The sequence below is a fragment of the Chiroxiphia lanceolata genome, chromosome 1 (genome assembly GCF_009829145.1).
Source record: "Chiroxiphia lanceolata isolate bChiLan1 chromosome 1, bChiLan1.pri, whole genome shotgun sequence".
Taxonomy (NCBI): domain Eukaryota; kingdom Metazoa; phylum Chordata; class Aves; order Passeriformes; family Pipridae; genus Chiroxiphia; species Chiroxiphia lanceolata.
This window is the reverse complement of record NC_045637.1, coordinates 47,898,590-47,922,183: the sequence shown is the minus strand read 5'-3', so window position 1 is coordinate 47,922,183 and position 23,594 is coordinate 47,898,590. Positions and strand designations below refer to the sequence as shown.

The 23,594-nt window shown below is 40.9% G+C and overlaps 1 protein-coding gene across 7 annotated transcripts in view; it reads right to left on the bottom strand.

The window, feature by feature from the left end:
* Positions 1 to 22,045: 22,045 nt before the first annotated feature.
* The window catches only part of ZNF521 (zinc finger protein 521), a 230,684-nt gene continuing 229,135 nt past the window's right edge, over positions 22,046 to 23,594 (bottom strand). For all 7 annotated transcript variants that reach the window (XM_032705890.1, XM_032705906.1, XM_032705853.1 and 4 more), the window contains one exon: positions 22,046 to 22,862. In XM_032705890.1, coding sequence (XP_032561781.1) covers positions 22,833 to 22,862 — 30 coding nt within the window. In that variant the 3' untranslated portion in view covers positions 22,046 to 22,832. The remainder of the gene's footprint in view (positions 22,863 to 23,594) is intronic.

Here is a 23,594-nt window from a genome sequence, read left to right as displayed (position 1 = left end):
TTCCTCTGAAAAGAGCAGTATCATGAGCATATGGTTAATGACTCATCCCAAGTGGAAAAACAGCGTTTGTTATATTTTATGAAAATTTTATACATCTAAGGTACTGTACATCTGTTGCTATTTAGGCTGACATGTATGTAGAGATTGGCAGAACAAGTTCTCTGTAGGGATGACTGAACTCCAAACCAAACCACAGAAGTTTCAAACACTCAGGCTGCTTCTTGAAGGGGAATGAAGGGAAAAAAAAAAACCCGAGAATGTTTTTCTGCTCTGTTGAAATGCTGCCTGACTGAGCAATATGCAAGGAAGATACTCTTCAGTTCTGTCTAATCTGTAATAGTAGAGAGGGCTTATTTATGGAGAGGAACCTTCCCTCATAGCGCTGCAAATCACAAGCGAGGGCTTGTTGCTCTGCCAAAATTTTTTCCCAGGTTGCTCATGGAAGGATCAGAAAGTTCAACTCCTAATATGACTCCTGCGCCTCCTCTCTGAATCCTTTCTTCTGGAACCCTTCCTCAGACCTGCTCCTGTCTCCTTCCTCTCTGGCAGTGAGCCTTTCTCATGGTGAGGTAAGGGTTCTTCTTGAGTTGTTCATACATGTTTCTGTCAGCAGCATCTGGGTGGCAAGAAGGAAGGGAGCCTTATTGCTTAGCCTGGAAGTCTTCTGGGGCTCCCTGAGGAGGCACTGAATGAGTGGACTTCCATGGGAAGTCATGTTTTCCACTCTGCATCTGTGAGTGTTCCTATGGTCTCCGGTGCAAAATCCTCTGGGGTGGAGGACTAAGTGGTTAGAACAACTGAGGACATGCCTGTATGGTCCAAGTCACTCCTCTGCAAAGAGGAAGATGAAGCAAGCTGTAAAGAACTGCTTGCTCAAACATCTCTTATTTATTAGCCATGTAAGTCCAGTCCTGCCAGGATAATTACTCTGGGCACAACAGCTATCCTGCTCCCAAATCCCAAGCTGGCACAGTCCGTGTCTGCTCAGGGATCCTTCAACTGTAATCTGTTTCTAGTCTAATCCCCAGAGCATAGGGACTGGAAAATAAAGTTCTCTGCCTACCAGCCATGCTGTGAGGCTCCCTGCTGTCTTGCTACATGTATCTGGGACAAATTTACATGAGAACATAAGAAAGGCCATACTGGATCAGACCAAAGGTGTTTCTGCCAGTAGCCAAAAGTAGAAGCTTATGGAAGTGTATAAAATGATATCTCCACCAAGTGCTCTCCCAGACTGCAGTCATTAGTGGCACAGGACTTCCTGGACCAGTACTTTTCAGAGATTTATTGATCTTCAATGCATTTGTCTGCCATGGTATTGCACAGTCTCCCCAGGAAACCATGTGAACATTTCAAATCTGCCACATCTTGCCGCAAGAAGCTCTGTAGCTCTTGGCTTGTTTTGAATCTCCTTCCTGCTAGTTTCATTTGATACCTCTAACTTCGTGTTGATGAGAAGGATCATTTAGTGTTCAGAAATCAATCTGTGCCCAGAAAGCATATATGACAATAGGGTGAGTGGTGAAGAAAGAGCATTGCCAGTTGGAAGTGATAGTTAAGACTGGCCATTGATTAACAATAATTTTACAAATAAGACAGTGGGTTGATTTGGTGCGGTTTGGATGCCAGGATCAGTAGGAGAGCTCTGGTGGTTAATTCAGTCACAGTGCATTTAAGTCACATAAGTAAAAAGGGTAGGGTAGTACGAGCATGGCAAGACTGAACGTGCTGGCAGGAGCACAGAGGTCCCATTGGGAAGAAGGAGGGGGGAGAAGGGTGGATTTCCTGGCAGAAGCCAACACAGAGGCATGAGTGCTCTACAGGAACAGCTGAGGTGGCTTAGTTCCTAGCCATAAGGAGCATGGAAACCACCAAGCTGAATGACACTTTGGAAACTCTTGGTGAATGAGAAAAACGATGCTAGGAGCTTTCTTGAAAGCAAGAGCAGATACCAGATGAGTCTGGTTTAAGAGTGTTGGATCTTACCTCCACTGAGACCCATAGTACCTTGCTGTTTCCTGGTTCACGTGGGATCTGGGTCTGAACATCCCCGAGCTGGTGAAGCCCCATCCAGGCAGGTGAGGGTGGGGTCAGGAGACCAGCAAAGGTAACACGCAGTGGTGCTTATGTGGGAGCTCACAGGTCCTGCCTTCAAGGGCCATTCCAACCAGCGCTATGAAACCCAGCAGTTTCTTCTTGAATAGAAGAGTTTTTATAATTACTTAACAGAAAGGTAATGTGGGATCAGATGTGAAATAAGAGAGGGTGTTCATCCCTGCCAATATGCACAGCCCTGCACCATGGGACTCCCTTGTGCTGCAGTCAGATGAGTGCCATACAAGCCCATGTAGGATGGACCCAAAAGTCCAGGAGTCACTGAGAGCAAATCACTGTCCTCTCTCCTTGTTCCATGGTCTTAAACTATGTGAGGTGGGATTGGGTGTCACTATCATGAGTTCCCTTTATGGAATTGACCAGAAACTAATGACATAAAGGTCAAACAGCTATTTTGGCTCATTCTGGTCATCATCTTGCCTCAGAAACAGTGGGGGAGCTCTTGGAGATGGCAGGTAGGAATGGGTTTTGACTGATGTTGTGATCTTCTGTCAGAAATGCTCAGAGAAAAAGCATAAAAATGCTGATAGCTGCTCTTAGTGCTGTACCATGCTTTTCTGTTGAAGGAGCAGGTATTTCTGCAGCCCAGGAACACTTTTATTTCTGACCTGTCCCAGTTCTGGCTCCTGGCTTAAGGCAACCACGTGTTGCGCAGTTTCTCGACTTCAACCCAAAAGAATGGCATCTTACAGGCATTTGCCTTTTCTAAAAGTACTTTCTTTCATTTTTTATCAAAACCTTTTTTTTTTTCTCCCAGACTACTTCTTAAACAAATGCTTTGGTGCTCTTTTAGTAGCATATATCCACTACAATAATAACACAGTTTTGCTATGGGAAAAGCTTTGTCTTAAGCTTTTTGGCTAATAAAACAAGCAGAATAACTTTGTTGTCTCCACCCAGCACATAGTAGACATACAACAGCTTTATGCAATTTGACATGGCTGGCTGCTCCACTAGCAAAGGCAAAAGCTAGAAAGATCCTTCTGCTGCTGCTGCTGGCGATTATAACACTGTAGGATGTAAGAGAACCAACAACATTGTGTAAAGCCAGATTTCTGCTTAAATGGATTGTGGACATACTGCTCTGTAAAAGGCTATCTGGTATCTCTCATAAAAGCCCCTCTTCTTCCTTCATCTCAGGCAGCGTCTCTCCCAAATGTCAGTTTGGCATGATCTCTGAAATGAAGAAAACCCATCCCTGAAGACCAGTGGTTTTATAGGCTTGAATAAATTTTAAAATATAACAAATTATGTTACTTCTTAGGCTTAACAGCAGGCATAGTCCATCAAATCCTTTTAAGTAATCAGTTGTGCCTCAGAATCTGAGAAGCATTTGGGAAGCAAGTTTCTCGTTATTAACCCTTTAAATAAACTGAGGTTTGCTCGCTGCCTCCCAAGGTGTCTTGCAGGAAACCAAAGAACACTATGGAAAGAATAAACACAGAACACAAAAATAAGTGTCAGCCATATTGCTGTTGTTACCTTTAGTGACGGCTCCACTGTACAGAATTATTAGACAACTCAAATTACTACTGAAGTATTTTAATACTATGCCTCTGCATCTGAAACTGATAAAAATCTTGAGTGGAGTGGTTCAAGAATGCATTCACATGAACAAAATAATGGAAAATATATTTAGCAGTCACATGAATAATGTAACTCCCTTCTTGGAAGGATTATGAAACTGTAATTTCTGCATTTCTTTGACTAAAATTTGGCTTTAGTGAAGCTAATGGCTAATCTCTGTCTTGGCCTTCTTCAGCAATATGAAAAGAGATAACAATTTTTACTTTACTATATTTAAAAAAAAGTTGAAAGCTATTTAGAGTGGACAAAAGGCTGTCAACACAGTGTCTAATTTAGCAAGTGATTAAAAATTAAGAAGTGTAGCTATAGATCATCAGAACAGTGAGGCATGTCATGAAAGGCAAGCATATAAGTACACTGACCTGCTCAGTCAGGGCCTAAAAGAAATTTCAGTCATCTAGGACATGGAGAAGTTAATTCTCCTTTAAAAGAGAAATTAATTATACTCTTAAAAGGGAAATTATCTTTCCTGTAGCGCTGGGGTAAATTGTTAGCGTAATCCACTGTAGCACTTAAATGTCCCTGTTTGTACTTGGTTTGAGGTAGGAGCTACAGACTATACAGCCTTATCTTTTTCTGTCAGATGATCTCTGTAAGAGTGTTTCTGATATCATGAGCACTGCCTATACCTGCCTTATTTGATGTGTCAGTGGAAATCTTCCTAAAATTGTGTTTTGTCCTCTTAGCTATACTTGGCTTTTCATTTGACTCTCAGGGTAAATGTATTTATTGAAATGTAAGAATTTGCTAGAACAGTGTGCAAAGCGAAGTGGCAGTATATGCCATGGTTAAATCTGTTGCTGGCCTGTTTGTCTCAGATTAATTTAGTTTTCACTTCACCTGGTCCAAATTATGGCCGTGTCTTTGTCCTGTGGTGCCCCTAACTCATGGGCAACAAAACTGAGATAATAATGTGCTATTATCCTATGTTTCCACTGACTTGTGTTACCTAGCTGCACTGAAAACATACTTCCTGGTTTAGCCTGTCTGCTAGGTACCGCTTCCCGTTCTTCAAAATAACCCAGAAATTCTAGAACTTTGCTTCTCAGATCCTTCTTCCTTCTCCACAGGTAGTATGCATTTCCTCCTCCCGTTTTTCTGAAAGTGCTGGTTAGCACTCCAGTTGAGTCCTACTTGCCCACATCCTCAGGGTCTCTTTTTCTCCAGCTTCTTGTTGTTTGTTCTTCTTGCTTACTGCTGTGGGCTTGAGACTTCAAAGGCATCTCTTCTTTCTCAACTGCTCCTGAAATAGTCTTTACTTTTTTTGTATCCCCAATAGTCACAGCTAAGGAGAACAACTACCTCTGCAGCCACATGGCTTTTAGTTTATGCTTTTTTTTTTGACTATTATTCTGTCATTTGAACTCTAAACTCTGTCAATATTGGGGCTTTTCTGTTGTTGTTGTGTGGAAGCTACCCAGTAATACCATAAACATGATCAGAAAAGTCTCTTTCTTTATCTTTTTATCTTTTCTCCTAGAACTGTGATATCTCTTTGGAAACCTTTTCTGCCTTTCCAGAAGCAGTTCCAAAAATAATAGAGACATTTTTTAACTTGATTATTTCCTTTCTTTTTTCACATCTGAACACTTTTGCTTCCTTTTGTAAAACATCTTCAAATCATTGCTATTTTAGACCATAGTGCCACAGTCATGACCTATTTATCCAGCCAACTTTTGCCAAGATTACCAAAACCACTCATATTCAACCACTGGGCTCTTTCTTCCTTAGTAATACACTATCTGAATCACACAATGAGGGAAAGAGTACTGTTACCACTGGAGAGCACTCTTATACAGCTACAAATACTGGTTTATGTCCATCAGCTTCCTACTTCATCCCATTCTATTAATTGTTTGAAATATCTGGCAGGTATTTTAAATATCTGACCACTGTTGGCCATTAGAAGAACTGGAGGAAGTTTTTTGGATATTCTAGATCCTGTTATGTTACCTTTTATGTTAACTTCCTCTATGTGCTTGTGGGACAATAATACTAAGTTTGCCACTGGAGGTGGTCTGAAAGCTGGGGGAAATCTTTGCTTCCTGCTGCCTTACCTGATAGTGTAAAGGGAGTTGTGCTCTGAGGAGTCTGATATCTTTTTACCAACTGTAATGGTTGCAAGAATTCATTTATATCACTTTCTCCATCTATGGATACTTCTTAAGGAGAGGAGCAGTTCTGTAGTTGAGTTAAGCAGTGTACCAGCAATCAGTGACAGCTTTCCTGAAATTTACTCAATTAATAGCTGTGTGTTTGACTCTAGGCTGGATTTCAGGGGCATTTATAATGCAACTGCAGCTGATAATGCTCTTGACTATCATGGGATCATTGCAGTTGCTCAGTGCATCAGCAGGCAGCTATTATAGGTGCTCCAAAAGCTCTCTCATCTCCAGGCCGGACCAGCCCCAATCCCACAGCAAGTGGTCCAACCCTGACTTGTCCTGGTGGCATCCACTGATCTCAAATGAGCTCACATCCTTCATGAACTAGGACAAGGGGCAAAACTGCTCACAGTACTTCAGTTATGGTCCAGCAAGTGCCAAATAAAGGGCAGTAATTGCTTCCACTGACACCCTTACTATGCTCCTGTCAGCACAGCCCAGGATGTTCCTTGCCTTCCTTGCTGCCAATGGAATCCACAGTGCACTACAGATTCATGCTTAGCCTAAAATCCACCAAGACCCTCAGGTCCTTTGTAACAGAGTTGCTCCCCAGGCAGTCAGTACCCAAACTCCTTTGCTGTCTTGCATATGTCTGTGGTGGTCTGGAAGATTACTTTAGTAACCAACTTGAGCTGGCTTGGCTTGGGATTCTCTGGACTTGATGTAACATCCTGCAAAATACCCAAAGAAAATTTAGTCTACTCTAATGGGCTATTTTGTACCATCAGTTGAAAACAGGAACCATTCAGGATGCAGACCAAGTCTTGTGAAGATATATTTCTAATGGCAGAACCCTTTATCACTCTAGGCATTTTCTGAAAATTATTGCAATCCAGCCTGACTATGAATCAGCGGTCATTAAATCTTACACTGTGAGTACAAGAGGCCAGATGATACATTTTGCCAAGGTCTCTCCAGTACTCGCTGGAATGCAATGGCTCTTTAGGCTCTTTTGAGTGATGCATGTCACATATTGCACATAAAAAAATGGTCGAGCACTCCATGTGATCATACCAAGCCTCTGAAGATTTCTTTGGCTCTTCAGTTGCTTAGCTCAGATTCACAAGTGGGACACAGCACTTCGTTCTTCAGCTTGCATGGAAATGCTGACTTGCTTAATTTAAGAATTATTGGTGGGATTTTTAGAAGGGCCTTAAGTGACTTATGAACATAAGCCCCATTGAAAGTCGAATCCTACTTTCCATAAATATCGACCATATTTCTTCTGGTAAAATGTTTCTGGCTCAAGGGCTTTCTGCCAAAAACAACCTGTCTCCATTTCTAGACAACTTTCACCCTGCATTTTTGATATGTGCAACGTCCCCACAGAGCACAGTGTTGCAGGTCAGGAAATGAGCATGGAACAAAGGAGCGTAGGAAGCACTGTCGGCTGTGTATCCGACCTGGGAGACAAGACATGGCATGGCTGCGGCTGGGCTGTGAGGGCTGCAGCCTCCCTGGGACTCCAGCCAGGAAATTGCACAAAGCCTGGAGCAAGACACCCCCATTATTTTTTTTTCACACTGACAGATGTCCTTCTCTAGCAACCTGTCATGTTAGAGAAAAATGACAGAGGCGACAAAAACTGTCACTTGGGGATTATGGGCTCTTTCTCTAACTGGTGTCCATTGTCTGTTGCCCTGAAAATAGGTGAGCTGCTGGAGCACAGGCTGTGGGCAGTAAGAGGCTGAGGACAGTGAAGCCTGCAGCTGGAAAACATAGGAGGAAGCAGAAAGTCCTATGTCCTTTTCCTTTCCCCTTGCCCCTGCCTCTACTGGCTGCTCACTTTAGCAGCTGATTCTTCCCCTTCCATATATGGCTTGTTAAACATTTCACTGACCACTGTAGCAGGAGATTTCCAGAGCGATTTGAATATCCAGATCAAACACCTGATCAATTCAGGTTCTTTTATCACAAACAGAAATTCAGGACAAGTGGACAAGGGGAGATTTCTAAAGGGAAAATGTTACTGTGTCATCCACTGGAAAAGCAAGTATTTGATAGTGTCCTTCTGTGTTCAGGGTATCATCAGCACAGGAATTTCAGCATGGCCTCGGTTCCTGAGCCTTGGGCAGGGAGGCGTTTGCTGCAGTGTTGCAGTACCTCCCATCTTTAAAACAGATGGGTATCACTTCTCAAGCACCTTTAACGTTACTTCAGGTTGGATTTCTCCAATACTGAGAGATTACAAGCGGCATCTTGCTTTAAAAAAATATAGGTCCATCACTTGAAATGTATGTGAAATGATAGCAAGGCATTTGACATACAACTAATAAATCAAAAATAGCAAAACTACTATCACAGTGGGTAGACATGATGTTCAGGGAGACAGTGGTTAAGAAGAGGTTAGCCTTAGTGTGGACGATCTAGGGCTGTGAATACAGTAGATCAAGCTCTGATCTTACCATCCACATTGAGGTTCTGGCTGGAGGATGCTACAGGTCCCTCTCACCTGATAATCCAAGTCCTGTTACAGCAGAAATAAGAGCACAAGCCTGAGAGAGAGGAGGGAAGATAAGCCCCAATCATTATCTGAAGTTTGGGTTTCCCAGCCCACAAGCCCACATGTGCCTCTGGTCCTATGGAGTAGATCGACCCCTATGAGATTTGTTCCCACCTCGTTGAATAGAACAAACTAGAAAATATTGTTGAATGATGCACTTCTGGTGAGCATAGGCTCATTCTCTATGGAAGAAAGAAAGGACGACTTGAGAAAGAAATAATGGAGAAAAAATAAATACATTTTTCTTGGTTTCTATTTTATTTTTGGAGAAGCAAATTACTACATTTCTGCTGTACTTCCTTAACAGATACCAGGAGACTTTTCAAAGGTTATTTTTGGAGCCACTAGATCTCATTCTTTCCTGGAGCCCTGGCCAGGTCAACAACTAAGAAATGACTATTTGTACCAGACAGGCTCTGCCTCTTAACCTCTGCCTCCTATGGAGCAGGCACCATTGCTTTAAAGAAGTCTAGCAAGGTCTGTTTTGGGGTTCAACTTGTTTCCTTGATTCCCCTTGGAAAGTGACCATATATTAATTGGTGACAATTAAAAAGTGACAACATTAATTGAGCTGCACAGAAACTCATCCAGAAACTTCTACTCTCCTTCAGGGAGAAGCCACAGAGACCTTGATGCCAGCTGAGGTCTGTGAGGTTTAGCAGGCTGCTAAACTCAAGGACTGGTGCCAGCTTTGTGCTGGGGACACCAGCTATGCCATCAGCTTATGGCTTGTAACAATGATGTGACATAGCACCTTCATGTGGGTGTTCCTCTATGCCGGGCCTGGGTGCCTGTGCACTCACATGTACTGCTTCAAGACTTGGTCTGTGCTGACGCCCAGCCTGAGAAGTGTCTAATGTAAGTAAGATGCGCGCTTGCATGAGTGATGCTGAAATCCCAGCTCTGCTGACAAAAGCACCTCTTGGACTTCTTGTGCAGCCACTGACACTGAGGAGTGCAGGAGGGGCCAAAATCTCACTTTGTTTCTTCTCTGAGAACTTTGGTCTTAAACCTGTAACCTGGGGGAGGAATATTCAAGCTGCTCCCTCTTGTGCCCTATATTTTTAACATATAGTGGGAGATTTCAGTAAGCCATTACTTTCCTTTTCCCCTCCTGTGCGATTAGTTTTGTGAAAGAGTCTGCCTATGACAGAAATAGTGATAAACACAAGTGGGTCCTCACTGGCTTCCCGAATGTGCGCTTGGGGCCAGCCTGTGAACCGTTTCATCACGCTGATGAAGAGTCACAAAAGCAGCTTTTACCACCCTTGGTGGGAATGAAACCCCTGCTTCCGCTGCAGTGCACAGAGGCTGCTCCTTGATGGAAGCTGGAGCAATGGCACACACGTGACACCACCTGACTGGCAGCTGTGGAAACAGATGCTCAGCTTCATGCACTCAAGGGATGCCCGCTTCTGTGCCGTTATGAATAGCTTGCTATTAGTGGCTGGTGGGATAAGGACACCATAAGCACAACAGTTGCCATTAGGAACTGACTTTATTTTAATTCTCTGTAGCTGCAGCCTCAAAAAACTCTGGAAAAGGTTTTCCACTCTAAGTTTTTATGCTTCAGCCTAGATCCACAGTCATGAAGCAGTTTTCTGGTTCTCCCTGTTCACAGAATATAATACTGTGTTTACTGCTGGCAGTGAACATTGGCTGTAACCATTGAGTCCGTGTAAATGTTTTAGTCATAAGCAAATTTCACAGGTGGTTGAATTTTAGCAAACACCAAAACACATGTCTTCAAGGATTAAAGGTGCTTAATTACAGGGACTAATTAACAAAAGTAGCTGAAAAGATAAAACCAGCACTATCAACTTAAGGAAAGCAAGTGAACTCATAGAAGGTGATTCTCAGTGGTTTTTCAAGTTTTATATGATGCCTCCCTGAATGTAGACATCCAGATTCACATGCTGTTTTGATAAATGGAGCATGGAAGTCATTGATGACTTTCATCTCCATCTCAGCCTGACCGATTTGAAGAGGAGTCAGCTTTCCATGCATGGGCTTTCCAAATTTCTGTGAGGGAAGGACTGACTACTTTTAGGTTGACACAGCCTTTACTTGCAGGGTGCCACCTTGCTATACCTGATGCACTAGTGACCCTCACTCCCTCAGACTTGGATCCTGCACAAGAAGAAGCTCTGCTGTGTCCAAGGCACTAAAGATGGTATGAACCTGCACGTGCAACTGTTTTCCTGATGCCACTATGCTTTAATACAGAACAACAACTGTATCTGAAAGCCCTGCCTTGTACATTCATCAGCCAATCTTGGACATTCCCCAGGTGTTATGGCTATTCTGCTACCAAAATCTGAGCATTGCAGAGAATCCTAACCTCCTTTTTTTGGTTTTTCTGGCTTCTCTCTACTCTACACTTGTCATACTATACTATGATTTCCACACATTAGAGGGCAGGATGAGAAGTCTCTGTAGTGTTTTTAATACAATGCAAGGACAGTGGTTTTCTCATTTTCAGTTCAGGCTTGGAGGGAAGATACCCTTCAATGGAATATATCCTGATCCATCTGTGATGAATGATGTGGACCTCTTTATACAGATGTTTGTACAGTGTCAGTTAACTATAATTATTTATTGTATTCCAAATCAGCTGCAGCATGGCAGAGATTTGCTAAGTGATTACTGTTCTTCAGAGATGCTGTGAACATTGGTTTCTAAAGTACAGGTGAGACCCTGCATGAATAGATACCAAGGAAATCCCCCTGCAAAAAGTGGAAGATGAAACAGTTTCTTCTTAGCAGCCCCATTCTGGCCTCCACTAACACTGCAGACATAGGTGCCCTTAACATGACATGTCAGTGAGGAATTTTAGCATGAAACGTACTACAGATGGGTCAGAGAAGGTACTTTTTGCACATCTTTTTATTTCCAGTCCTCCACCTCATCCAGTTCTCTCCTGCCTTTAGCAAATGTTATTTCCTTTAGCTTCATTGTGTGGGTGCTGACAAAATGCAGACCTACAGCAATGTTTTTTCCACTTGGGAAAATTGGGAAACCTGAATTAAGTCTTCCCTGTTGATATTTGCCCTGTGCTATGCTTGTTTTGTTTTATTTTTGTGTAGCTCACAGCTCTGTTAATTCAATCACATTTACTTCTCCTGCTCACCCACAAGTAGTTCACCATTATCATCTTCTTGCTTGCTTACAATCTGTGTCACCGTCAGCTGTATGAAGCTCATTCTTTGCTTCTTCCACATTAAAAGCTCATTCTTTGCTTCTTCCACATTAAAAGCATTTTGGAGGGTTTACTTTTTTTGTTCAGATTTACATCCTCATATAGCTGCTGCTATCCTACTTTCATATGGGCAAAGAGATCCTTGATTATTTTATTTTATTTTTTAAATTTCATCTGATAATTCAGTCATATGGATCAGGCTAGAAACTCTACTTTCATTTTCCTGGAATCAGGAGGATGTGAGAACAGTGGCAGTTTGGCTACATGAAGGGTTCATGCAGCCCTTTGTCATATATGCACCAATCAGTGAACGATGGCTTTTGCCAGCTTCAGTGTTTTGCAGCTCATGGTCCCCCTCATCAGACTGGTACTTTCATATTTATTACCTGATCATTTTGTTCCATGGATTTTCCTAATGAAGTTTTTTTAACCCATGTAGCCTTTTAGCTTCCACCTTGTCCTGTGGTAAGGAGTTGCACAGCATAGCCACATTTTGGGTGAAGAAGTGCCATCTTTTGTTTGTGTTCAACCTGTTAGCATGTTGCTCTTCCACCAAGGTACAATTAGTGATGTGCTCTATCACGTCTGCCACTATAAGCTAAGAAAAGAAAAAAAACCCTCCATATATTTTATCGTTTTGGAACAAAACATGTCAGTTTTTTAAATAAAAATAAAGTGGTCCATAATGAATATGATGTGAAGTGTAAATTGCAAATCACAGCTGACAATTGAATGCCGGAAAATCCGATGTTGCAATTTTTCCTCTTTCTTTAAGACCTTTGAACAAATCATTGGGGGCTCACAACATCTGAAAGTGCTTAGGTGAAAGTGGCGTGAAGAGGCGTGATCAAAGCCATTTTCATAGCAGACATAAAAATCATAGCATATCTGACTTAAAATAGGGTAAGCAAAACCTAACCTGCCTGCTGGAGAAGATTCCATTGAAACTAGTTTTAGCTATCATGAGGCTCAAGTAGCATGTTTGGGGCGCTGGAGATTTGGATCTAAAGCAAACCCTCACCAACAGGCATTTAAATACGCTAGAGACTCTGAGTCTTGCAATGTTATGATGTTATGTATATGAAGAAAACTCACTTTAAATTATGCAGTCTGATGTTAGGATGAAGTTAAATTGCATATGAAATAATAATTTTCATTATCAGTTAAAAAATCACCCCACATTTTAAAAAGATGTTCATTGGCATCTAGCAATGTAGGTTAAAAGAGAAGAAAAAAATCCAACTTTTTAGCAAGGTACAAAATAATATGTTTAGCTTCAGGCATTCTTTAAACTGCCTCTTTTCTGAGAAGGGAACACAGATGTGTGAGATTCAGGATTTAGTTCCAAGCCAGTACTCTTAATTAACTTCAAATTGTTTAAATATATAAAATCTCAGGGCAGAGATGCACTGGGCTGCACCCAGGTGTCAGTTGTTCCCAAGGTCAACCTGCAGCACCCTAAACTAATGCAAAGGGCAAACGTATTTGCCTCATCATGACAAATTACTTCAGTGTATGTCTGTTCTTTGGACACATAAATAAGGCCAGAAGGGTGTTCATACTGGGAGGAACGCTTGGGATAGGAAGTAGGAATATTGGTTAAAACTTGAAGAGCACATGTGGCCACTGGTTTCAAATTATCCTGGGAATGACTGGGAGAAGGAAACTAGTACTTAGCAAAGACATAGGGCATCTAAAAGATGGAAACTGGTCCTAGACTATTGTTCTCAAGGGTAAACAGTGGGCAAGGAGCAGTTAAGGAGACTGGGTTAAGCCAAGGGATGGATTCCAGTAACATACAAAAATGAAACAGGAAAAAGTATTTTCAGTGAGTTGAAATTCACTTTATGTGGTCTGTTCCATCAATGAAAAAGATACAGTGGTTCAGAAATCAAAGACGAGTTGAAAATGCCTGCCTGTGGTCCCAGATAAGGGCGTCTACCTCAGCCCATATCATTTGTTCATGCTGATTGTGCACTGCACCAATCCCGTGGGCAGCAGCACCAAGAGCAGGTCTGGGAAAAGTTAACATTCCTGTTGGTGGTGGCAGGTTTTAACAGTGTGCACCAAATAGCATCTAGAGCTTCCAGCTGAGTACCCAGGGTAAAGGAAAATATTATGCTACTGCTGACTCTATTGTGGATGTTGTCCTTACGTACTTGCTGGGGTTGAGGTCCTGAGGAAACATGGGTGCATAAGAATGTGCGTAAGAGGTCTTTATCCTGTACATGGTCATTTGCAAAGAAATCTTCTGATTTATTGAATTTGTGACTTTAATATGGTTTTTTTGCAATCCATGCATTTGTATATACATGCATGCATACACATACGCATAAACAAGCTTTTTGTTCCTGATTTTTCTCCTGTATTGCACTGATAATATACCACTGTAACTTCAATAACTTCAGGAGACTTGCTCAGAGCTAGAAGTACTGTAAATGAGTGGATAATCAAGTCTACAGTGTCAGCCCGGAGTTTCTGGGCTACATGCAAGGCAGTGTCCTGAGGATGTATCTATGCTGAGTCCCATGCCGTGAGGAGATCCCCAAGCAAGCAGCTAGAGAGCAAGCTCTGGATGGCTGTGTCAGTGTGGTATGATGCTATTAATTAGTCCTGAGTTAATTAGCCCTTGTGAGAGGCAGTGTTAACCTGGCTGCATGGCTTTGGGGACCCTGTGTAGTGTCTCTGCATGGGATTGTGTTGTGTCATGCCTTGAGGATGTACCATTCCCTTCTGAACCAAAGCGAGGTCTGCCACATTTTGCTCCTGTGTCATACGGGTGGGACAGGGGATTTTGGTGTGGAGGATGATCTGTGTTGCTCAGAGGAGCACAGAAGAAGACCACAGGGCGAAAGGAAAAGTTCGTGGCAGAGGTCTGTAGAGTGGGCTTGAGTTGCAGGGAGAAGTTGAGCAGGGAAGAAGCAGGTTCATTATTTTCTGTCGTGGGATTAATCTGAAACAGTCTCAAAACAAAGAAAATGAAACATTTTTTCATGCAATGTGTAGTTAAGAAATCAAACTCCCTGTGCCAATATTTTATGTGTGTTGGACATTTATACAGGCTCAGAAAGCTAATCAGACAAATAAAGAAAAAAGTCATCCAAAGCTGTCAAATTTCAAGACTAATTTAGGCTAAGCAAGTCTTCGAGCGGGAGTCACTTGAGGCAAGAAAACCAAGAAAACTACATCAAAGACAAATCACTACACCATTGCCCTAGTCTTACATTTTTTCCCAGACATCATCTGCTGGCCAGTGATGTTGCCAGACCTGGCTCAGAGGAGCGTTTGGTCTGTCCCAGTAGAGCTCTTCCCAAGTGTCACTGAGCCATATATGTAGTGAATCTCATGGGTGTTCTTCAATCTCAAAGGACCTTCTTGTGGTTAACTTAAAACAATGTTCCTCCAATGGAAGTGTTCAGCTAGTAGGCATGGCCTTGAAAGAGGTAGAGTCAGAATCATAGAATCATGGAAAGTCTTAGGTTGGAAGTTACCCTAAAGACCACCTAGTTCCAGCCCTCCTGTCATGGGTAGGGATGCCACCCACCAGATCAGGTTGCTCCAGGCCCCAAGACTAGGACCACAGAAAAAAATGATAATGCAAAATCATGTCATTTTTTCATGCAGGGGTTTCTACATACTGCAGAAGAAATGCCTGCCACCAACTCATGGCTTACACTGAGAAAAATTAAAACATAGCCCACAAAAAGCATAGAAAGAATATATTGCTTGGATAAAATTTTAGGCCAACTCATAGCAAATTAGGTAGTAGTAGAAATACAGTACCAAAACCAAGAAAATGTATCTCATTCTGAGAAAAATTCAGCATGTGTTGCCACAGATAAATGAGCACCAGTATTTCTGATCTTTAACAAAAAGCTCTCGCTTTAACTTCAAATACTACAGAAGCATCTAGTAGCATCTAACAAGTGAAGTAAGCAAAGAGTCACGGTGCTGTATGCTGAGCAGGCTGATTGATATTTGTGAAGCTTCCAAAGCTCTGCTCCAGTCCTACATTCAAGACAAACAAATGAGAAAAGGAAATTCAAAAAAGTATGATAATTAGCAGTTGCTCCCTCAGCAAAGGCTTGAAGGTTTTCAAGTTGGCTCCCACCTTTCTCAGCCTGACAGGAATCTGCCCAGAGAAACCATGTGTATTAAAAAATCTGTGTAATTTAACAACATTATTCATATGTTCAGGAACTCCTTTGAACAACTAAGTGAGTCAGGAATCTAATGAACAAACAGTTGAATGTAACCTCTGGATAACCTTTCAATCTTCTCCATTCCCCTTGAAAATCTGAGGGAAACACTAGAAGACAGATTGAAAAAGCCTAACCAAGGGAACTACTAGAGGACAGATAGGAATGGGTGTTTCTCTTGTTTGCAAATTTTAGCAATTAAGAAAGTGTTGAAAGATTCTGAAAACATGTTATCATTGAGAGACGAGGGATTCCTGTGTCAGAGAGAAATAGGGTAGAAGACTGATCAGCTTTAGTTGATGATAAATCAAAAGTAAATTCAGACTTCCCCCCTCAAACAACATTAAAAATGTAAGCTGTTGAATCTGAAAATGGGCAAGTCATTCTTCTTCTGATGCCACAGACTATGAATACCAAAGCAACACATAACATAATAACAAGGCACTGTAAAGTGTAGCTCTAAAATCCCATCTGATACTCCATATGTTGCAAAAGAAGTAAGAATTTCTGAAGGAGACACAGCCCACAGTGAGGCGAAAATGCCTGAAAGACTCTGGAGATGATTTTGTGGGCAGATATTACTACGAGAAGAAAAGCAGAAGTAAAAAAAGTCAGATATTGATTAGGAAAAGCTCTGAATAAGGTTAAAGATTTACAAATAACCCATTAAGAAGCTAACATCTAATCAAACCCATGGCCTTTCATTTTATGCCAGAAAACTAATTATATTGAATTAAGCCAAAAGAACAAAGATGTTTAGAAATAAAATATGTTAAAGGATAATGAATCCACATGAATCTTACATTCACCAGGAATGATGACCTAGCCACCAAATCAAATATGAGTTCACAAATGTAATTAAGAAAATCAAAATATTCCTGCATCGATCATTAAACAACTAAAGCATGGAGAATAATGATAGAAATTATGGCAGTCAAGAAAAAAGGGAATACCTAATTGCTATTTTCTGAAAAAAAGGTATGAATTACTCTGAAAGGTGGGCATTGCCCTAAATTAAAAATCTCAGTATGCCTTTTGGCTTTAAGATGCTGTTGATCTCTGGTCTGCAAAGACAGTTTTGTTTCCACTTATCCTCTGCCAATTATTTAAGCAAAAGGACATAATTCACCTTGTTCAAGTGTTGCTATACCATGGGGCAACATGATTTGATCTTGCCGAAGTGACCTGGCAAACAAAGCGGCATAATTTTGTTACTAACTTCTAACCCTTTTCTAAAGGAGTATATCATTGGTCCCATAAGCAAGGATGAAGGTTGTGTGAGATCAAGCATCTAGAATGGACACGAAAATTAAACAAGCAAACCAACAAGAAAGAGATCATTAGATTAGAGACATCTAGTATTCCAGAGTTTACTGTTGGACACAGCCAACACAGTAGCCTGTATGGCCATAAGATTTTTATTGATCAGTGTCTTGGAACTGCTTTACACTTAAAATCTTAAAGCAGGAACTCTGCATTGCTCCCTAAGGTCCGTGCAAAAGTAATGGTTTGGTATGACGCTCAGTAGGAACCCATACTGCTGGCAAAGTCAACAGCACCATGTCTATAGCAGAGTCTTTTCCAATAGCTTGGTAATTCTTATTTGTTCTGATCTGGGCATCCCATAGGATCACTGCCCAAGCAAGTATGACATTCAGAGCAGAAAGAATCATGAATGTGTTTTGCTTTACACCATCTGCAGAAGTTCGCTGTTGAAAACACACTTAGAAAATAATGAATAAGAGAATCATCACAAACCATTCTGAACCACCTTGAGCCTACTTAAAATCTAGTTGTATGCTCAAAAGAAAAATAATGGCACAGAGGAAATGCATTTTGTTGCAGAAAAGCAGAATTCTGTCATCCCTTTGTCCTACATGTGGAATGGAATAGAAGTTCCCATTGATGTCTAAGACAAGATGAGTCAGAAAAGACATTTTACTCTCGGAGTTTTATTCAAAACACATCTAAGGATTTGAATATTACTCTTATAGATTATTGCTTAGTACAAAAGCCATCTGTTTTGTACTTGAAAATAAATAGAGAGTGAAATATCTCAATGTATTTCATTTTATCCTTTACTAAACTGCATTTGTGTGCTTAACGTTAACCTTCCCATTCAAATGTCATTAGGTGCTAATTAAGATGTTGATATGCTGATTGTATATCTTGCAGTAGAGATGATTTGCAGGCACTTACTGGGTGTTTATCAAACTCCAGCACACGTATTAGTTTAGCATGTGTGGCACATTTAATTTACTGAACACTGTCCCAGTTCTCCACTTTTTTTCCCCTAATACATAATGAGCAAAACATGGCAAGGTGTCAGGAGTCATCTTGGAAGAAAAGTAACGTAAGTGACCTAGGTGCTCTTGTGCGAACAGCTTTTACCTCTGATTTCAATAAACCTTATTTAGAACCCTCTAAAACTATCCCAGCATATTAACAACAAAATGAATATGCCCTCTGAATTTGTCTACAACTTACAATGACCCAAAATCAGGGACAGAAGCCTCTACAGTATTAAAGGTTTGTTTCAAGCAACTTCCTTGTTAGTAGCAAGAAGAGTTTAAATCAGAGAAAGGCAGTGATGATTCTGTTAATGCAAAAGCAGTTCTGCAACACAGGGTACATTTTCACAGGACTTTTTAATATAATTTATGAATATTTGCTTGCAACATAATTGTCTTTTCTGCTGACATTTTCAAAGCAACACTGTGATTTGTTGGGTCTCCTGAGAGTCCGAGTACAAAACTGATAATTATATTAAATATACATAGACAATAAAGAGTGTGTTTACATAACTATGCCCATAAATATCTGGTTGAACAGTCATTGTTCTCAAAACCCTTTTAAGCAGCTCTCAGAGGGATCCAATTCTAATGACATGATGGTTTAAAAGATGTTGCTCAGTCTTGTTCCATATTTAATTAACTTTCCTTTTTTAAACTTGTGATGGTGGAGACAATAACAAATAGCTCTGAAAAGAGAGCGAGCTTTGAAACATGAGTGAGACCTTGTCAGGCTTTTGTGTGCCACACACAGAAGAAGATCTGCACACAAGAGTTGCTGGATGGGGACCGTCCAGTTCCTGGGGGACCACACTGCTATAGCATTCACAGTTCACTACGACTAATAACACCAGCAACAACAATAATAATAATTAAAGAAATCTTCTGCATACAAATAAGGGAAGTGACATAGGGAGGGAACATGGATGTATTACGTGGAATTGTTAAAATAGGCCTAAACTTGTTTATTTTTTGTGCTGCTATAGAGCAGTGAAGCAAATACTTTAAAGAGAATGGCACATTGCCCACTAAGATGTAAAGGGCGTGTGAACATTAATCGAGCATCAGTGCATGACTGAACACATTAAGCAGGAATCGAGGTAACATTTCTAAATTCACGGACAGTCTTATTCTACTGAGTCCTTCACATTGCTCCATCCTAGACAGGGCTGCTACAGCAACACAATATTCTGTTTTCACACTGAGCTATTTTTAATTGTCACCAATTATAATTCATTTACTTTTATGTGTCCTAGTTGTCACAATATTAACATTTGTAAGTCTTTCCCTTTGCAGGCTGTGAGAATCTGTAGTGACATCTCAATAAAGTGGGATTCAATCAAGGTGTGAATGAATTGTTAATCTTGTTATAAATAGAAAATGCCATATGTTGGTAAGGAAGGGACGTCTCTCTTTTTTTGGTGTTGAGGACAGTGGTAATGAAACAAAGTGAGTGGTCATGCCAGAATCACTAATAAAGTCCAGTCACTGCGACATGGAGAGGACTTAAGCTTTTTACTTGCGATCAAGAAGGAAGGTATAACTATTAATGTGTCCTAAGAAGAGTTTTTGAAATATTCTTCAAGGGGTTTGTAAACTGACTCCTAAATCAGGGACCTCCATGTGAACTGAACCACCTAAAATGGATTGGAAAGTCTAACTTACAGGCAGATAATCAGCTATGAATATGTGTCTGATAGTAGAAATTCTGGTTTTGGGTAGCTGAATGTCATAAAGGCCTAACACATGTTTATTCCTGGATCATCTTTGTTCAGATAAAGAATCAGTGCATTTCCTTGTAAATCCATGCTAAGACATTGTCTGGTAGATGCTTCACTTCTGCAGTATAAATTCCTATTTATATCTGCTTTAGGTCTCTGACATTTCTAACATAGCTCTGGCAAACAAGCAGAAGGACTAATTGTTTTATTAAACTATCACTTAGAGTAAAACTCATGTCCACTTGAAATCTTGGGAATAAAGGCAGTCTCAGAGGTAAAAGGATACCTTGTCCATCAATCTATCCACACAACCCTTGAACGGATTTATCCTTACACATTAGGTTAAGGCATGAGGAGGGGCTTCTCTCAGCTTTGCTAACCCAGGGCAGAGAAGGCACACCATGAAATGCACACACACACACACACACACACACACACAGAGAGCTGTGCCTCTTCTTCCAGCAGGCAAGATGATCTGCCCCTCCTGTTGATTTTCTAAATGCTGTGGTAATTCCCCAAGTGATACTCAGTTCTCATTGGGAAGTTCGGATATCGTCCATAATCTATTTAAACAGCTATTTAGGTATCACTGAGAAACCTGTTACTTTGGAAAAGGTAAGAGGATTCCAGCACTTGATACTAGCAGCCAGCTCTCAGAAGCCACCTGGGGCTGCCTGTGGCCACAAGACTCCTCTATTCCCCTGTGCTGACCTGAAGGGACAATGATGCAATAAAGCCTTCATCTCATTCGCTGTTGCTCTGTTTACTGTTCCTTATTTACATATCTAGAAATTCAACATCTTGCATGTTTTGCAAGCTGTCATGACATGAGACGCTAGTAATAGGCTATGTTTGCTTGCTAACATATTTTTGACATTTTTAGCTTTTGATTATAAGATTGCATCTTTCCCAGCTACCATCTGTCTCAGCTCAGTGGCACTCTGGCATTTACAAAAACAGTAGGGTGTAATATTTCTTATATACTTGAACTCTACTAGAAACATGTTATTTTCAGTCTTAACCAATATGTCACACTTTCACACATGAAGGCTGAAATGTCTTATATCCTTTAAGGTATCTGTCAAAAATAAAGAACATATCATCACATTCAATTTGGCTGAGATGAGTAATATATTAATGAGAATAAGAATGGGAATGGTTTTCTGACTTATAAATAGAACTGGCATTTACAAGCCTTGTGTATTCATGCCTGCATTTATCCTTTTGTCAGCACAAATGAGATATTCATATAAAACCCGGGAATTTCTTTCTTGTATTTAGCAAAATCTGCACATATTTTCAAAGCTGGAGCTTTAAATATGACATATTTTTTCTTGGGATATCTGGTAACCAGAAACTTTCTGACCTTACTTCTTGTGTCTCCATCCTCCATCTGTAAGTCAAATTGTGACATTCAGCAAACTGGAAATCACACTTTATATATACCCTGACAGCACTAGGCAAGCAGCTCCAGCCATTTGTACTTGTTGTGATGTGCAGCTCTTAAAGAGCAGTATTTCAGCTGGTTTCCATGGGATAAAACCACCAATTCCAGCAATAGGATAAGATACTAAAATAGCTGGAGAATGGTTTTTTGGTTGTCTTTTGTAGGTAAGCTGGAATAGTGGGTGGACAGAGGTAGGCAAGGAGAGCGTTTATCCCTTATTTTCTTCTCTCTGAAACTGCAGGGAGCTCAGCAGCCAATTCAGACCTGAGTGAAGCTGTGAGGTCTTGTGACAGCTTCCCCAGAGCCATGGTACTAGTGAGTATCATCTCGCAGTGTGCACCACCTCCAATTCTGCTACCCATGTCAGAGGGTGAGGGATGTCAGGTTAACAGCACCACTGGCAGGACTGTGGTGGCTCTGTGGTGTCATCAGTACTAGACCCAACTCACTAAATAATATCACAATGAAATACACTGATAATTATACACAGAAGATATGTGGTGACTCCTCTGGCAACCAACATGTCAAGTGTACAAGTATGAAATTGTTGAGATAGCCAAACAGAAGAAACAAATAAGACCATAAAACAGTCAATATTATCCTCAAGCACACATTGCTTTGCAGCGGGCCAGCAGATCTGTTTGTCCCATTGCATTTATTTAAATGCCTACCTTTGAGAAAAGTAACCTATTTCTACTGAGCAATGTACAGATCCTGATACAATGGAATTCCAGATCTTGGTGGTCCTTTAAGTAATACAGCAGCAGTAATAATGCTACTTTCCAAGGAAGAAGACAAGACACAAAGCACACTCCACATAATGGTAAATTGAATTTATTCCTTTTGGAAAACAATTCCAGTAATCTCCAGGTTCAGACCGCAGAGTAACATTAATAACAGTAACATACAGGTTAGTTCAACTGATTCAAGAATTTGGCCATGTGAAATCATCAGGAAAGTCTTGAACACTCAAAGCTTCAAATGGTATCCAGGAAAAAAATTCTTTGGACAAACTACTAACAACTAGTGCATATATGGTAATGCTATCTGTCATATCGCAAGGCTTACAAATATATATACGGGCCTTATTCACCGTGGGTTCCTGCTCTGTGAGAAAGAGTCTCTTCATATTTTTTGCAAGAATCTTCTAGCATAAAAAATAGTCTTAGATTCATCCGTTTGTATACCCAAAGAGAGATTTCTAGACTGAAGTTTAAAAGAAGAGAGGCCAAACGGAGCTGAATGGAACATAGCTATTACCCTCTCCCTCCCCTTGAAAATGACGTTTTTTCGTAAGCTATTTTTTCCCCCTCACACAGTATTATTATTATTTGTATCTTTCTTGAATAGGGCCCAAGTCCACTTGTCTTATAAGACCATTTAGTATCAGACAACATAATACATGTGCAACACTTATATACAGGAAGTCTATCCGGTGCTCAAAAGTTCAAACACTGACATCCACAGTTTCGATAAGACAAGTTTTATGGTAACAATACAATGATTCTGAATAATATACATTAACAATGAAAGTTTCGTGCAAAGAGTAAAAATGTGTTCCCTTTTTGTGCCACAAAGAATTCTGTGGAAGAGACGGGCCTTGCACTAACTGCTGTGCTGGGTCATCGTATGATTCTGTAACAAAAACAAAAGAAACAGCTTAGTCACAGGTCCAGGCATTTCCTGTGTAAGAAGGATGCAAAAAACAATTCTTCCAACATATCTTTGCAAAATGATGGACTGGAAAAAGAGTAGTTCGACCCTTCCTTGTTTATACTATCCAGAGGCAGCGTCACTATGGAGCAGAGCAGTTTTCTGCAGCTGTTTCACACCAGTATTCTTTCCATGTGCCACAAGAAGGGCAACACACTCTCTCCAGGTAGGGTCTGGGCTGACCCTGCCCCAGTGAACCTGCAACCAGGTCAGTGGTTCTGGTGTCTGCTTACATACAGCTCATGGTTTATGCATTACAAAAATGAGAAGTGCATTTGTCGTAAAAGACCTTTGCTAACTGGCCTGTGCTTCCTAGACTGTGGCACTGCTTCAAATGCATTATTTCATTAAAACCTATTTCTCCCTACACAGTATGGCACAATATATTCTGGTAAGAGTCATTCTGTGCCTAGCAGAGAGCTCAGAGATTGATGAGAAAACAGGAGGGGTTGCCACAGCCTGCCCTTCAGTCACCAAAAACCACAGGTATTTTTCCTCAAGTGAAGGCAGAGCCTAATGTGAGGTGAGGTCAGCATGGCCTTTGGAGTCTGAAATTCTCCTTACCCATACAAGTAATTATCAAATCAAGCAGCAAACACAAGTTTCACCTTCTTTCCTACCATTGCTCAAATCGAGTTGACCACTTTTAGTAAG